The sequence below is a fragment of the Colius striatus genome, chromosome 2 (genome assembly GCF_028858725.1).
Source record: "Colius striatus isolate bColStr4 chromosome 2, bColStr4.1.hap1, whole genome shotgun sequence".
NCBI lineage: Eukaryota > Metazoa > Chordata > Aves > Coliiformes > Coliidae > Colius > Colius striatus.
Window position 1 is genome coordinate 53,152,952 of NC_084760.1, and position 18,004 is coordinate 53,170,955.

General features: G+C 37.9%; 1 protein-coding gene across 1 annotated transcript in view; it reads right to left on the reverse strand.

Moving 5' to 3' along the window:
• Window positions 1–18,004, reverse strand: part of ROS1 (ROS proto-oncogene 1, receptor tyrosine kinase) — a 76,611-nt gene that overhangs the window by 25,398 nt on the left and 33,209 nt on the right. Inside the window, exons 25-34 of the mRNA XM_061990122.1 lie at window positions 17,018–17,229; window positions 16,231–16,517; window positions 15,143–15,319; window positions 12,550–12,767; window positions 11,769–11,910; window positions 7,731–7,963; window positions 4,965–5,141; window positions 3,214–3,388; window positions 2,622–2,739; window positions 441–628 (exon numbers count right to left, since the gene is read on the reverse strand). Of these exons, the coding sequence (XP_061846106.1) occupies window positions 441–628; window positions 2,622–2,739; window positions 3,214–3,388; window positions 4,965–5,141; window positions 7,731–7,963; window positions 11,769–11,910; window positions 12,550–12,767; window positions 15,143–15,319; window positions 16,231–16,517; window positions 17,018–17,229 (1,927 nt within the window). The remainder of the gene's footprint in view (window positions 1–440; window positions 629–2,621; window positions 2,740–3,213; window positions 3,389–4,964; window positions 5,142–7,730; window positions 7,964–11,768; window positions 11,911–12,549; window positions 12,768–15,142; window positions 15,320–16,230; window positions 16,518–17,017; window positions 17,230–18,004) is intronic.

Genomic DNA, 18,004 nt, shown 5'->3' on the forward strand with positions numbered 1-18,004 from the left:
TGGGCCACTCCTGTGGTGATGACTTACTGTGTACACAGAAAGAGCAAATGCTGAACTGTTTGACCACTCAAGGTGAGATTTTCAAAAACATCCACAGAGTGCAGGTCTAACACTCTGGCTGAAGGCAGGAAGTAATCCTCACATCCTTACACAGCTTGCCTTTATTTCAAGAATCATATCATAATGCAGAGTGCAGGGTGACAGAGAGAATCTAGTATAAATGAGCCAAGGCAAATTTCAGGCCCATCATTCCATGCCAAAGGAGCCTGGATGAGCATTAGTTTCTGAGGTCACCATATAAATGTCACTATTTATTACTTCTTAGACACATTACATGTGCAACATCATCATTATTAAAATAGCAGATCTCTCTTCATAAATCAGTATGATTATGCAGAATAAAAAGCTTGATTAATAGAATAAGAAAGTACAGATCATACCTTCACTCAAAATTATACCCTTGCTTGTGTCACTGTATTCACCAAGTCCCAGATCATTTGCAGCTGCTGCTCTGAACTGGAAAGATCCTTCTAAGTTCTTGGCCTTCCATATGCAAATACTGTCACAGGAGCCGTTGTAAACCACCTCCCACGAGGACTTCACTTTGCTGGTGTTGTCAGACTCCTTCCTGAAAAATAGCACAGCAAAGCAACACAGTTACATCGTTAATACACTGTGGGCAGTTTACTGCTTTCCCTGCCCTGCTGTTCTTTGCTTCAGCTGCACGACCTTCACAACATCTCTCTGCCTGCATGAGAGCTCAATCTGGTCAGAGGGTTTTGACTATGGAGCTGAAAATTGTAATGTGCCATTTCGGTAGTGCTAGGAATCACACATCTTTAGCTTGGCATTGGAAATGAAATGCTAGAATGTTTTACACATAAAACATTCCACCACTATTTCACCTGTTTCAGTGTGCACCTCACAGCCAAGATTTCAAAACCTTCTTGTTTAACTTTCAGAAACAAATAAACATTTCTTTTTGTGTTAGAGTTCTTGCTTACTTGGGCACAAAGTAATTCAGTGACTCTTATGCATCAGGTTTCACAAACTAAACAGGAAGCAAGTCATTGGCAGTGAAGGCACAATTCTTTAGCTAGCTAGTTTCCCATACTATCTGCTGACTACTGAGTATATTTGTTCCTTTCCCCATTGGACTGAGATTGATTGCTCACAATAAATTCAGAGCTGATTATTCACCAACAAAAAGAAGATCGTGTTTTTAAACTTGAAAGGCCATAACTGAAATATAATTTTTTGTCACACAAGACTCTTAACATTCCATGTGAAATGACCTTCATGAGCATGTCAGTCATTCTTCCATTACTCTTTGTCTAGAAAAAAGGTCAAACACTTCTAAAGCAGAAAGACATGTTTGTGTCCTGATGTGTACACATCGCTACCAGAGCTGTATGAAAAACAGAAGTTGTTTCAAAGGGCTATGCAAATATTTTCTAGAATACTACACAACTGACCTAATATTTCCAGGAGAAAAGCTTATTTCACTAAAAACAAACAAACCAACATCTCAGTGATGCATTATAATTCCAGACATGAATAAGAAGCTGGAGCCTGGAGAACACAGTGGCTAATGCACAGCTTTGCCACATGCTAAGGGACAGTCATTTCTTTACCCATCCACAGCAAGTCAGGTCCAAACTAGCTCTTGATGTATCAAAATTATTGTGGTCTCATAGCATGCAGGTCAGTGCTGCTGTATGCTCACAGAACTGTACGGAGGAAGCTTACAGCACCAGGAAAATATGTGTGAGTGAAAACTTATATAGGTAAAGTATGACCGGCTCCACAGTGCTGTCAGTCCTTAGCTTTCATAAGTGCAGAGTTAACTGAAGAAAAAGAAAAATCTGAGTTTAAAAAATTACTTGCCTCCAATCAATCCTGATTTCAAACAATGTCATAGGTATATCTCAGAATATGGACTTTACATGTTTTTAAGTAGTGCATTAATTAAGCCTTTTACTGACTGTGTTAAAGACCTCTCCAGAATCATGGTCAAAAAATGAGAAGTTGCAAAGCCACAGCTCCTAGCAATGTACTCAGTTCTATCCATTCAACCCTTCCAATGCTGTTGCAGGAATAAATCTGAATTGATAGTGAATTGATTACATACCTAATGAGTGTGACATGTATAGTCCAGGCAATCTGCATTTGAGGACAGAGTACTTCAAAAATTATCCTATCATTCCATGTCAGTGGGAATAATTTCTGATCTTTTTCTGGAAGCTAAAATATCTTTTCATCAGCCATCTGAACACTAAGGTATTTCTGCCTCTATTTTAGCCAAATACACACACTTTGTGCTTGAAATTTCAGATTTGAAAGTGTCTCCAAATCATACTCTAACTCACCAACATATATCCAAATATATCCAGTTCAGGGCTGCTCTGGAAATGTTAGTGTACATTTTCTTCTAAATTTTCCAGGAATTTCTGGAAATGATAGCAATTAGTTTGCCCAAGAAAGAGATGCCACAAGAAGAACCATTTGCATCATAGATATTTCACTCTTCCTGTTAGAGTCAAACTAAAAGCTGCTGGAAAGTCAAATTCAGTTTTGTTGTGAGCTGCTCACTATGGGAAGTGTCTGCACACTTAGCTTACCTGCTTTCTAAGATGTAGTAGGTCAGGTTACTTCCATTGTCATCAGCCTTTTCCCACTGTATGGAGTTTTTAGTGTCTTCTGCCCTTTTTGGAACTCCTGGTTTACCAGGAACACCAGCTTAGGCCAAACAGGTGAAGAAACAGAATTTTTTAAATGTATTTATAGCAAGACAAAGGACTAATGGACACAGAGAAAAATTCACTTGTGCACATGGGTGTTTGGACACACAAAAGGATGGAGGATATACATCAATATTCTACTTGAATAAAGAATTTTTGGCCTTGTCTTTGTGGTGGACAAATTTTCCATCCACATGCAGCTTTTCATCAGTATTTGTGAGTTCACATGTGTATAGGCATTTAATTTCAGTTTCCTTCACTCTTTTCCTTTGCCCAACATAGAAGTTAACCTCATGTCTTTCTCCCTATTACTTTTGCAGAAATAGTATTGTCTTATTTATTTTTCAAACACACACAACTGTCGTCTCTTAGCATAAGAAAATGTCCTGCTAAATTTTACAAAATATTGTGTTTAAATATTCACATTCTGAAAACAGTCTTAAAATCTTGTTACTCTCTATTAAGTGCTTACCTGTAGTTTTAAAGTACGTTGAAAAGGACGTGCTTTGCACTCCCGTATCATAAATTACTGTTACTCTTACAAAGTAGTTGGTTGAGGGAAGAGTTCCTGTGAGATTGCATGTGTAAACAAGATCTCTTGTGCAAGTAGTGCTTGCAGGAGAAAACCAGTTGCTTTTTGTTTGCCACTAGAAACATAAAATATCATGTGATCAACTTTCTTGCTCTGCTGAAAGTGTGTCACAGTTAGTAAGTAATTAACTACTTTGCCATTTTTTAATATCAAATGGAAGAGATTATGCACATGCTATTTCAGTCACTTAGAGATTGAGGACACAAAACTTAGGGTTTTTCTCTGTTTTCAGGAGACCTACAAGTCTTGGCAGTCACAAAGGACAACAGATTGAGTGACTCCTTTACACTGCAAAAAGGAGCCTTTCCCTTGCTTATCTCTGTTCAGCTTGTATTTCTGGATCACCATGACGTGCCCATGATTTCAGCTTGTCATGGTGCAATTGAAAGGAGATGGTTTAGTGGAACCATACTATGACGTTTGTTTTAAGGCAGGGAAATGTTTGGTGCAAGCCTGGTGAATCCAATTATCTATATCAAGAAAACTACATGATCCAGTTTAGCACATGACATTTTCCATGTTCAGTGGTCCAGACACTAAAATCTGAAGCTTGCATCCATGTTACTGTCACTGCAACACTTACTTTACAGTCTACACTACTGGACCTGTTTTTCTCTCCATCATTTTCTCCTCATCATAGAATCATAGAATCATAGAATCATAGAATCGTAGAATCGTAGAATCATAGAATGGCAAGGGTTGGAAGGGACCTTGAGAGATCATCTAGTCCAACCCCCCTGCAGAAGCAGGGTCACCTAGATCAGGTCGCATAGGAACATGTCCAGGCGGGTCTTGAAGACCTCCAAGGAAGGAGACTCCACAACCCCTCTGGGCAGCCTGTGCCAGGGCTCCCTCACCCTCACAGTGAAATAGTTTTTTTCTTATATTTAAGTGGAACTTTTTGTGTTCCAGCTTCATCCCATTACCCCTTGTCCTGTTGCTAGCTACTATAGAAAAAGAGATGTCCCAACCACCTGACACCCACCATTTAGATATTTATAAATGTTAATAAGATCCCCCCTCAATCTCCTCTTGTCCAGACTAAACAGCCCCAGTTCCCGCAGCCTTTCCTCATATGAAAGATGTTCCATACCCCTGATCATCTTGGTGTCCCTGTGCTGGACTCTCTCCAGCACTTCCCTGTCCCTCTTGAGCTGAGGAGCCCAGAACTGGACACAGTACTCCAGAGGAGGCCTCACCAGAATCTCTATCACAGGAAAATAAAATTCAGATACTAGGTTGTAGCTGGTATTTAATGATAAAAACCCTTTTCTTCCCTTTCTTGTGCAGAGTACGTATGATATTTGTAGCTACAAGACAGTTTGAGGAATGGTAGTGAGGAAAGAGGGAGGTAACTCTACTGAAACAGGAGACCAGGGAGGAATTCTGGTGGGGTCATCCAGGATGTCCTTTGGCACTGTGCAGTATTAAATGCTACAGCTGCACTCCCCCTTGTTCCTGGCAAACACTACCTCCATCCTGCCCTGTCTGAGCCACTGACACTGACGTCACCATGCCCAAATTATCCACTGAGACTCTTTATACACATCCTGACACCCTGTCCTACTCACGGGGACAAAGTGGGTTAAATATACTCTCATCTGGAAAAAAATTTAAAAGAGCATTTTTACCTTACGCAGCTCAAACCAGAAGCTGTTTTCATTGACGTGCCCAGGAGCTCTCCATTCTAGCTGGAAACTAGTGTTTCTGGGAAGTATGTTGACAGGTGCAGGCGGAGTCTCAAAAGTCTTTGCAATAACTGGGGCACTTTCAGAAAACCAGTTCTCATGAGGATGAAAAGCAAGAACCTAGAAAAGAAACAAATGAACTGTACAATACCAGACCAGTTGGAAAAGTGGTTTTAGCAACTCTGAGTATTTGGAAGACTAGCTGTTTGCAAACAAGACAATATTCAGGCAATATAAATATAGGTGTACAAAGATTTGAGCCTCACAGCTTCAGCATTACACATCTTCAGGCTGGAAGCTCATGGCGACAGTCTCCTTCCTTCAGAAATTCCTCTTAGTTTTGTGTTTCATCTTTCTATTAAGAATCTTCTCTTTCTAGACCTTTCTGAAATGCCATATACTCTTACATAGGCATGCAGATGTTACATCACATGCTAAGCAGTGTTTAAGGATCACAAAACCACAAAATGAGGAGGTGCTTTAGCACACTGCCTTCCATTAAGCCACAATTCAATATGATCTGTGTTTGAATATGCATACTTACACACATGCATATAGGTATATAGATGTGTGTGTAGGATGTATCCCCTGTTATATCAGTAACAGTAATAAAAGCACAATGTCAAATTAGGACCAGAACAGATCCCCTCAGCCTCAAGATGAATGTTCTCCCAGGCCTTGTATGAACACTGAAAATCACTCTCTGACTCTATTTATGCTCATTCTGCAGACAGTATTTACTTCATTGCTTTTGAAAATGTCACTTGTGTTACAACTGTGCTGTCCAGATACGTCATTCACTGTTTTCCTTTTAATCCTTCATCTGTCAAGGGAGAGGCAGTATGTTTTGTTCTCCAAATCCATATCAGACATTTTTATTCTTCCGTTATCCTCTACATGCTTGTATACTACCTATTTACCATTTTGTCCTAATGTAGTCCTAATAATACTTATATATGTGCTAATATAGTCTTAGTAAAACTGTATGTGTCCTTAAAGTAACTTCAGGTACTGAAGTTACATGAAGTGGTCTAAAATTTCCTCTTTGAAGCCAAATGTGGTCAGCTTTTTTTTGCAAATTCTGTGGGACTTGCACCCTTCCAAAAGTTACCAGAGATAATCATGAACATTCACAGACTGTTTTTAACCATCTCCTTATGTAGTTTGAGGCTGACTTAAATACATATGACCTACATAAACAGTCTTTAACCTGAACTTTCCTTCTCTTGATCTGTTGTGCTACTGTTAGCTTCACATGGTCATGTTACATATGTCACAGGTCCTCTGTTTCTAAAAACAAAACAAAACAATACCGAAACCAATTCTTCCTTTTGTTGTTCTCCACATACTAACAGAGCCTTCCCAAATGCCTTTTTAGTCCTGCTTTGAGTTCCTTTGGTTCCTTCACCTTCTTCATTTTGTCTTACTCTTTTCTGCTCATTCTTACAGCAATAACACATGTAGTTGGGCAGATAACACTGACATTACTTTAGGATGGTGGTCCCCTTAACCTGTCTGTCCAAAAAGCTTTGCTGCGTGACTTTGACAATAGGAGTGTCAGGGGGGCTGGTGTGTCTGCACTTCAATTCTCACCATTCATAGCCCAGCATAACTACACAAGCCACAAAAGTTTTTGTGCAATACTAACATAGAACATCACACAAACTGCAGCAGCTGGTGAATTAATATCCCATTCTACCGCTTTTGCTAACTATCCTTGGGCTAGCCTGTTGTTAGCTTTCCTATTTCTATATTTTTTTCTGCTTCAATACAATAATTGAAAAACCTAGATTTTCTTCTGTCTCTGACTCACTTGGACAGTGGAAGAAACTACTTCTTTAGCACTAACAGCATCACATTCCAGCAAAATCCATTATCAGAAGGTTTGCAATCACCCTTCAAGATTCTTGTCTACAGAAATTTATTTCAAAGGCCAACAAATAGCGAAGTGTCTACTTGCATTTTTAGGTCACTGTTAGTCCTCTGCATTTGTTAAAGGGGCAATATTGTTATATTGTTCTGTTGTGAGCTTCATGTGCATATTTTATAACATACTTTTGTTTAAAACGTGACTCCTGCAAGACAGAATCACTGAACTACTAATTCAGCCATCATCTGTATCTCTATGGATACATATTTTAATTCATTGGACTCAGAAAAAAAATTTTCTTTTTTTTCTAGAACAAAAGTTAAAGGAAAAACAGCAACTGGCAAAATGGCTGAGTCAGCTCTTGACATAATATATAGAGATTTCCCCTTTATGAAAGTGTCAGAAATGGTGCTTCCTTGACAAAAGCCTTTATCTTTTGTCCATGACATGTTTGCACTCACATGGCCCTGTTTATTATACTTCACCTAGTCCTTCACAAGCAGGTCACAGTTCCAGGCATCCTTCTTTGAGAATAGAGGATACCCATCATTTGACCCTCTCTTAGCATGTTGCATCAAGTATTGGGGCAATAACAGAAAAACTGCAGCAGAAACTCATCTTTACTCTTGAGATCTGTGTTGTGCTCCCCAAATTCTCAGTTCTAGGGATTTAATCTGAACAACTCATCTAGGAACAAACTGTGATGCTTAATTTTCCTTAAGACTAGAGGACTGAGAGACGTCTGCCATGTTTTCAAAACACACATATAGCTTTGCAGAAGAGCACTCTAAAGATTTGCAGGTTAATGAACGAACAGGTAAAACGGCTTATAATTCTACCTTGAATGAATTGTTTGTTCCAGACTGGAGTCCACTGACAGACCAAGTGAGTGTCCCGTTTGGAAATTCACTTTTTCGCAAGGGCGTTGCTGGGACAGGAGGTAATAAATTGACAGAGACTTGATAGCGAATCAATTCTAGAGGTCCATTTGGTTTCCAAGGGTCTCTCCAAGATACATTGATGATGGTGTCAGACAAAACCACTGTCTTAATTGCATCAGCTGCCTCTGGTACTTAAATAGAAAGAAAAATTAATGTCCTTTTAGGTATAGGTCTCACTAGAAGGTGTTTTTGTTTTCTTTTTAGAGAAGTCAAGAAATGTCACTGAGGAAAGAAAGAAAAGTTGTAAACATATGAATATGATCCATCTACAGGACTGACACTCTACACATGCAAAACTCATATTCTTGTATAGTCAGTCAGCTGCAGATAAGTTCCAAATATTTTGATGGACTTTTTTTGATATCTCCTTGACTATCCTACCATGCAAGCAGACTAAAAACCACCTATCTCTTCTCCTACACCTCTATGTTTCTAGTCATACCACTAAATTTCTTCTCTCTCTCAGTTTCCTACTCACAGTCTCAGATGTGAGTTTAATATAACACTTACTCAGATATGCAGAACAGAAAAAGTGTGAAGGAAGAAACCTCAGAAGCAAGCATTGTTTGCCATCATTTACAGTTTTGCTCAGAGATATATGGTCTGGCTGAGCTGTGTAAGCTGTGTAAGACACAGGGTTACCAGTCTGATATTCATGCCAGCTGATTACTTGTTAATTGAAGGAAGATTCAACTCTTGCTTTGAAGCTTTGAGATCACAGACTTTGAAATTTTATATGGCATGCTCCGACTCTGCATTTGAAGTTCTTTATTCCTATTGAATTGTCCAGATAGGTAAAAAGTTAACAAAACGTTACACTGTCTATGTTCCAAAACTATCAGAATGATACTATAATTTATACCCCAGTAACAAGACTGGCGATTATGTAAATGAAATATGCAGAAGCTAGTCTAGTAAAGAAGACAAATTTCACGTTTCACTAGCTAAAACATATGTGGGGTGAGAGTGACACTCTGTGGCAAGAGCAATGCATTATTTTTTCCAAGTTGTCTATTTCATTCCCTCTATCTTGTTATTTGTTGGAAAGTACAGATCAATCCAAGCTGATTTCATTTCATTTCATTACAGAACTGAGGGAAAGATGGAGGGAATTCACACAGCTTCAGAGGCGTGAAATAGTGTACACACTTTAAGAGGCTCTAGCAGCATCTGATTACAATTTAAACTAGCAGTTACATTCATGAAATTGAGAACATAAGTGTCAGGACACATATATACTCTGTTTACAGCTGGTTGGAAATTTTTCAATAAATTGTGAAAAGCTCTGAGTGTTGATACAAATGCATATTAAGAATGCTCAGGGTTTGGGGGCTGGTGTGAGTTTTTTTTGGTTTTTGGGGAGTTTCTTGTAAAGAAATTTATTTTCATCACAACATTTTGTTTTGCCCCAACTAGGGAAGCCCGTTTCATGTTTCATTTTAACTTGAGACTGAAAAATTCCATTTCAGTGGAGCAACTCAGTCTCCCATTTCATATGTTACCTTTAAGTTTTGCCACTGAAAGGGTGTACATTGCTGCAAGATGGCTCAGTTTACCACACAAAGAAGCAACGGTGTGAATTCTTGCCACATTCCAGTAGTATTTAATCATATTCAATCAATGTGCCATACAAATTTTACAATGCAATGTGGATCCCCATGTAAAGAATGGAAATCTAATGATCATAAGCCAGTTTTTCTTATTTTTGCTTTGAACTCCTTAGGAATATGCTCATAGTAATCAGAGATTCACATATGATGAAAGTCTATTTGCTTGATGCTGCAGATGCTGATGTCTGACTGTCAAGAGAAAAAAAAATAGCATGGTTGGAAAAGACCTTCCAAAGTGTAGCATGTCTGGAACTCAAAAAAAAAAAAAAAAAAAGGACTAGTAACATGCCTGCACCTCTTGTTACTCCTTTATTTGAAAGACAAAAAGAGGTTCAATTTAAACAGAGGTTTTCTTAAGGGGAAAAATGTGATTGATCCTGTGACAAAAAACAAGGAATGTTTAAGAGGAGCCACTGGTAGTTCACAAGTGATTTTCTCCTGTGGATGATGGTGGCAAAAAGAGAGGTTAATTGTCTATATATGAGCTTTTAAAGAAAGTACAGAGTTCAACCCCAAGAGAAGAAAGGGAATCAAAACCCCTGACATGTACTTGTTGACATCTATTCTGGATAAAATGTTTCCTTGGGCACAGCTGATCAGTAAAGGCAAGATATATTGTAAGAAAAACACAGTGGTGGCTGTGCTTGTTTCAATTCCAGTTGCTTCAGCACCTTCTGAAGAAGCCAAAAGCCAGAGGTAAAGAGAGAAGGGGAAACCTTAGGACTCCTGCTGTGGTGCCCTATCTGCATGTCATAGTAATACTCACATAGCTGCAGAGTCTGCACAGCTGCATGTCAGCTGTAGCCAGCCCTGGTGTAGCTGTTTTACATGAGCTAATGCCCAAGGACCAGGTGCTAGTGCCTCTCAATTTTTAATCTCTCAGAGAACTATGCAGGACAGGAACCAGGCAGGAAAACTGCTGAAAGTGGGGGCTACAGCAGTCCCACGTCTGTGAATTCAACAGCAAGCATTCCTAGGTATTTATCTCTCTAGCCTTTCCTGAAAAACAAAAACAGGCTGCCATGCAGGCTTGGCTATAACTCTGCCTTGTTGACTTGGGTATTATCAGAGATGCCTGATGGCTCTGCAGTTTATGTACATCAAGCTCACCTTGGCTGGTGACATCAGACACAATAAATGGAGCATAACAGAAGAGCAAGCAAGTGCTATGCATACTACAGGTAGTAGCTAGTTCTCATTATAGTTTCCTACATTTTTAGCATCAGAATGCAGCAAATAAGAAAATTATCCCAAGAGCAGTACAAGGCAACTCCTCATGAAGACAGGTACAAGTGGGCACATACACACATACAGAACAGGGAAAATAGATGAATAAGGTACTTCTGTTGGGTTGGGATGCAAGACAACATAACATATTTAAAGGTATAACAAGCATCTTAGAATGATCCTTTTCTTTGTGGGAGATGACAAGAGCTTTGGCGAAACTGGGACACCAGCTGCTCTGCAGCTGCAAACAGGCAGAGTGAAGCAGAGAGTGAGCAGAAGCATCTTCCCATCCTTATTAAGGCATTCTCACCCACAGGAGGTGGGCACCTAGTGTCCAGCCAGGGTCAACCCATCACACTTGCCATCATATCTTAGTGTCTTGCCTTCAGTCATACTTCTCTCACCCACTCACTGTCACCAAAGTTTCTTTTTACCATAATTAGATAAGTTTAGTGGTGTATTTTTATTTTTACATAATCCCTAATCAGTTCAGTCTCTGTCCTAAATGACATGGTGAATATTCATGTCCAAAGCACTACTCCTAGCTTTCTTCTTCTAGTGTGAAAGGGACCGAGAAGGGCACATCAATGTTCTTGAAACAAACTGAAAATGTGCTATTGACATTCAGGCCAAGAGAAGTAAAAATGAAGTGCTGTCTTTTCAGTCTGGTTCAGAATAAATCAAATCTGCATTACCCTAGTAAACAGTAATTATGAGAGTAATGTCAAGCTAAGCAAAAAAATCTTAATGCTGAAGGAATACATAACAAACATATTTAAACATACATAACCACATATACATTCAAACACAACACATTAAAAATGTGATCCAAAGCAGAAACTGTAGCTGTTTAGCCACTTTTAACCCTAGTTTATCTTTCCTTGGGAAGTCAGTGAAGAAAAGCGTTAAAGAAAACATACATGTCTTATAATCTTACAGATTCATCAAATCTGGTTGCCAAAACCTTGTGAAGATCTACATAGGTTACATTTTAAGCAGAAAATTTCTCTGGTTTTTGATTTGCACCACAAACTTACACACGTGTCACTTGAACTGAAATGAGAATTCTGTTAAAAATCGGGACAAATATGAAACAAACCTCCATATAGCGTGGTGCCAATTATCTCTTTTCCCACAGGCAGCGCTTCCTCATCTGAATAGTAGTTTTTCACTGCAACACGTATAGCATAACTTGAAAATGGCTGTAGGTTGTCTATGATGGCTATAGGACCTTGAAATTCCTGTAATTCAAAATCAGATCATAAACATGTATTCTTAGAGAGTCATAGGCCACTCCAATTATCTGTCAATGGAATGAGTGTTTAACATAATATGGTAGTGGGTTTTTTTTAAATTTTATTTTAAGAGACACTACTGTTTAAAAGAGAAAACACATACCAAATGTCAAGCTGAGGTTTAATTTGGATGGCTACAATACCACATTGTTCAGTGCCTGGTATTTACATAGGAAATGGCAAAATCACAAAAAATGTAATAGAAGAAAAAAATCACAAAGGCAAGTACAATTACCACAAAACACATAAAGGCAAGCCATGTGGTTGCTGGACAGTCTCAAGAGTTATTTACACAGATTAATATCAACCACAGCTGCTCTTTTTACGTGTAGAAACTGAAGACTCGTTTCAATAGGATGTTTCAAGGCATGTTAAAAAAGTAGAGGAGTACTCTCACAAAAGAAAGCCAAATGATCTACCACTTAACAAATACCAAATAGTATGGAGAATTACTGTTTGGGATTTAGGAATGGAAAAGCTCCCCGATAGAAAACTACAGAATGGTTTGTAAAACAACTAGAAATTATGCCACATTCCAGTTTTATATAAGCTATCACGTGCACTTTTGTTCCAACATAGCCATACCATTTTTTTTTGCTGTAGAGCAGACAAACAGCCACTTGAATTCCCACAGTTGTCAGTTATTTGCCCGAGAAATATCAGATATGTTGGCGTAGACTGCAATATGCCGGGGCATAGCTGCAGTGGTGTGACAGAGGGCAATCTTAACGTAAGACTGGTGTTCGTTCTATCAAGGATAGCAAGTTTTTCAGTGTCTGGCAATAGACTCAGGCACCTTTTATCTAGGAAAGACACACGCACATACAAATTACTGCTGGACCAATCCAAACTTGCATGGTATTCTATTGCATAACCACAAAGTATTTTTTCCTGCTTTCACAAACAGAAATAGAAAAAAAAATATCTCTGGAATGTACTTTGTTTGACTACACGAATACAAAAATAGCAGTCATAAAATAAGTCACATTTATCTTTGATAAGACACAGATTTACCAAAGGAACAGATTTACTAAAGAATTTAGGTTCTTCTTTAAGTGTCTGAATATCCTGGTAATCAGATTCTAGCTGCTGTTTTATCAAGGGCAGTACACACTGATGAGTCCAAACCTGCTTTTCACAGGAAGCACAGACGTGCAGAATAGAGGCTACCTTTCTCTAGCAGTTAAATGTTACCTCTTTTTTCTTCCAAACAGCTTTTCATGTCTAAATTTCATTGTAACAACAGGGAAAGGGGAGAGAAATTTTGGAAGGAGAAATGGAGTCTATAGGGAGAAAACAATAGAAAACTACTCTCTGAAAGTAAACAAAAATATCAAAAGAAAACCCCTCATTATTTGATGTACTTTTAAAAACAAATTTTAAATCTATTAAATGGACTTGCTGCCAAGAAGGAAAAGATTAAGGCACATGCATAGAGAACATGGTACAAGGACAAATTTTTGCCCTTATGTCAGAACAATTGACCTCATTGCTGAATCTTCTCTCCCTATTTGAGCAACCCTGCCATTCCTACTTTAGTCAGGTTCATGCATAAGGGAAGGAGGATAAAAAAATCTGTTCGACAGAAATAAATACAAGGTTGAATCTTTGTCAATTTTGTAGTTACCTAGAGTAGTAAAACTCCCATGGGAAAAGTCTCAGATTGAATAAAGAATTGAGTCATTTTCAGAATTAAAGTTTCTGCCAGGTAGTTCCACTTGACAAAATATCCTTCACTACATATTCAGTCCTCTTCCTTCTAACCCTGAGGAGAAATCATTCTCTCATAGAATCTGTGACAGGACAATAATTTTCACTGAGTATTTCTGATGTGTTAAATGATCAACTGACATTACATCTCCGGATGGCAATTAAATACTTTAGAATGAAAGGAAACCCTAGCAGTACTCCTTGCACACATCACTAAAGCAATAAAAAGCATGTCAGTCCACCCAGCTGGTCTTTGCAAACATAACTTTTTCACATTTACAACATTTGCTTTCAGTACTGAGAAGGAGAAGATTTGTTGTTTTTTCTTTTCCCATTTTAGTACATTCATTTACTTTTATCTTAAAGTTGTGTGAAAAATCCTGTGCATTGCCCTCCCTCTTACATGCCAAAGCTGTGTATTCCTCCAAGGTACTTGCAGCAGTCAATGTAAGTAAAAGCTCTGTGGGAATCTCTGGGTAAAAATAATCTCTTTTTAGCTAAATTTGGTTCTTTCCTTTCTGCACTAGCAAAACCTGGTGCTCTTGCATGAAAGCCTATCTCTGGGGGTAGGGAATGGTATATTCTATACCAGAGACAAACCAGATTCTTGCGCCAGTGACAAGCCCACACAGACATCATGGGAACAAACTTGCCCAAAGTGCTGGTAAGAACAGCCTGGGCACTGGTCAGAGCAGCTGCACGCAGAAGTAGCTCTACTGACTGTCTGAAGCTGTTCTCTTATTCCAAAGAGGTCCATCCTGTTAAAACATTCTCTTGTATGTTTAACAAAATGAAGTTAAAGAATCATTTTGAATATATTCAACATGCTAATAGCTGTTCTAAACCTCTGCATTTACACAGACAATCCCTACAGGTACCATGAATCCTAATTGATGTTTATTTCTTTCCATATCATTCTAAAATGGTTTGTTTAAAATACTAGGAGTTCTAAGACTGGATCTACTACAATGCAAGCTGTAATTGCCTCTTAGGTAGTTCTTTATAAATCATTGCAATAAGCGGAGTTATCTCTTTGTCTTTGGAAGAGCAGACTTTTTTTCAGCTTTGCATACTCATGAACAAAATCAGAAATCTGTGTCATAACAGAGATCATTATCAAAGTCTTGCTACAACACTTTGTGGACACATTTGCTCTTTTTCTGTGCTTTAATGTGCACCACCTGTTCTAGGTCTCCAGATTTGACACAACTTTGAAAATACACATGGTTTGGTGTTAACCTGAGTCTTTGAAACGTGGATAACATTCACTATCATGACCTTCCATGTGACCCAACACAGGGCCAGTACTTATATTCATCCTTTAAAAAATGTATAGTTATTTGTTTCTCCCTAGAATGTACCTGAATCCTTAAAGCATACTTTACCTAAATACACACAGTATGATCTTCAACTCAAATACTTTTTCTGAAATGTGTTACACTTACAAAACAATCCAAATCTCCTCTACCTGGATATAATTGTGCCGCTGAGCTGTAGGCTAAGATTTTCTGCTCACAATTTGCTCTCTTCTGAAGAAAGTGTCTTGAGGTTTCTTTATCTGCTAGCCAAATTTCAGTGTATTCTTTTGTTTCAGTGCTCCAGTATATAAACTTCTTATCCACAGTCAAGCTGACAATTTTATTACCTGTAAGAAAACATTGCATAGGTAAGCTCCAAAATAAACCCTGAGCAGACAATTTTACAAGAGCAGATGGGCGTTTGTGTTCACAGTGAGTCAATATGGGCAAATATCTTGGTCATAACACATCTTCAAAGACCTCCCCTGGAAAAAAGATTTCTGATATTCTCCAAGAGGTCTAATGAATCTGAGACATTTTGCTATTTCAGTTCACAAGTGTAGACTTGAAGACTTTATACCATAATTATAAGAATTGCAATTCAATTAAACAAACATGGAAATAAAACACAAGAGCGAGAGTTGCCTGTAGAAACTTTCATCATTTTTCCAAGATGAAAACCACAGCGCTCTGCCATCTCTCACGAGCAATTAAAACAGCTTCTCTGGTACCAGAACAGCTCCTCTAGAATCAAGCCGAAAACTGAGCAACCAAGATTGTTATCGTTACAAGAAGCTCAACATAGATAAGTTGCCATACAAGACTCTATCTGCGCCAATTACCCTCCCCATGTACTGATATGTGCAGTGCTACCTTCATGCATAACTTAAGACGTCATTGTATCTTTTCATTGAGATAAACTGCAGTAGGTTTTTCTAATACGAAATGCTAGCAAAATAATACACTTGTAGTGTAAATGAAATCTAACAACAAGTAGCATTGATTCTGCAGTGTCTCTGTTTGATTTACATTCTACTACAAAACATACTTGCAATGGTAAATATCCTTACACTGTTCTTTCTCCTAACTGACTACACAATTGGAAACACAAAACACAAGATTTTGTACATCTTGCCTGTAGATTAATCCATTTTATAAAGAAAGTGCCTCCTGAGTGCTATTTTGCTGAAATGAACGTTGTTTGATATGAGACAGAAAGAATCACAAACTACCTAAAAACATAACAAAGCGCTCAGACCTTGAAAACCTGGTATTTTGGTAATTCTCCAGCAGTGGCAGCCATCCACATCTGAGGCCCATATTTCATCTCTTCCTCTGATAAAGAGTAGATGGGGATTCTTGGAGTCAGACACATCTAAACTCATTGGTCTTCCTAGTTCTGTTTCTGTCACGTTACAGGTGCAGTAGTTCCTCTTCTGTTCTTCTAATGATACGTATCCCAAAATGTGGTGCACAGTGTTATTCAGAATATCGTAATAAAACATGTGGCTGCCATAATCAAGCTCTTCCATCCAGTACAAACGGCTATCAAATAAAATGCATTGCTTACAGTAGAAACACTTCAATCTGAGAAATCTGCCCTAAATGCCATCTTATAGGTGGCTAGAGTTAAAAACCTTCCCACCATTTTAAACAAGGTAAGCAGCATACTTGCAAAGTGGTTCCAGGTGTTTATAGGATATTTTTTAATAGAAGATCACAATAACTGACTATTCCAGATAAAAAAAGTTACTGTAAAAAATGTTTTCTGGTGCATTCATTTGCATCACTTAAATAAAAGAAGTTATCAATATTTAAGTTTCATTTGAAATCTTTACTCAAACATGGAAAACTTTTTGAAATTAGGCATGTCCTAGATCAATTAGCAGTATAAAAGTAGAACTACATCCAGAAATTTCTGAGATTTACACAATGCAAAAGACTCACATAATATAAAAAGTCCTTTTCAGTCCTTGATAGATGATGATTTCATGACAATTAGACTTACAATATGCTTTAAAAGTTATTAGTAATATATGTCTTACCTTAAGAAAGGATATGACAACAAAGATGATACACCTGAATTCTTTTTACTCAACTGTATATTCAAAGGTCTTAGAGATTTTATCTTGAGTTCAAGATCAATAACAAAGAGTTGAGTTTCATTCTCGGGTCTTTTCAGGGCAACAAAGACACGTCTTGAAATCCAGTCAACTGTGATGGCTATGGCATTGTGAAAATATGCATCTTTGAAAAACTGAAGAAAAAAATCTGTGTTACTAAAACACGTTGAAAGCAGAATTTTCCCACCTGAAGCTAAGATATCCTGAAATTAGATTGGTTTCTGAAGTAATTTCTGCTTGACAAGTACAAGTCAAAACATAAAGAGATACCATGGAACAAAGATTCCAACATTTTTTTACAAGTTAAATTTATTGTTTCACAAATATCAACTGTTTCTTCCATGTTGCTTCCATATTGTCAAAATTAAAAATGAAATAAATTAAATTACATTTTATACAAATAAAAATTCTTGTATTGAAAAGTGTGAATTTTAATTTAAATGTCTGTTGAAATATCTTATCAACAAAGCAGATGTCAGTAAAATCATACATGTTTAATAAGAAGACTACCAGTGGCATACTCTGGCCTATTCTAATAGCTATTGATGAAAAAAAAAAAAAAAAAGTCCAAATTTTATCATAGAATTGTAGAATTGTTTGTGTTGGAAAAGACCTTTAAGATCATCAAGTCTAAGCCTTAACCTAGCCCTGCCATGTCCACCATTAAACCATGTTCCTAAGCACCACATCTACATGTCTTTTAAATAGCTCCAGGGATGATGACTCAATCACTTCACTGGGCAGCCTGTTACACTGCTTGATAAACCTTTTGGAAAAGAAATTTTGTGTAATACCCCATCTAAACCTCCCCTGGAGCAACCTGAGGCCATTTGCTCTTGTCCTGTCTCCAGTTACTTAGGAAAAGAGACTGATCCCCCAGCTTGTTACAACCTCCTCTCAGGTAGCCAG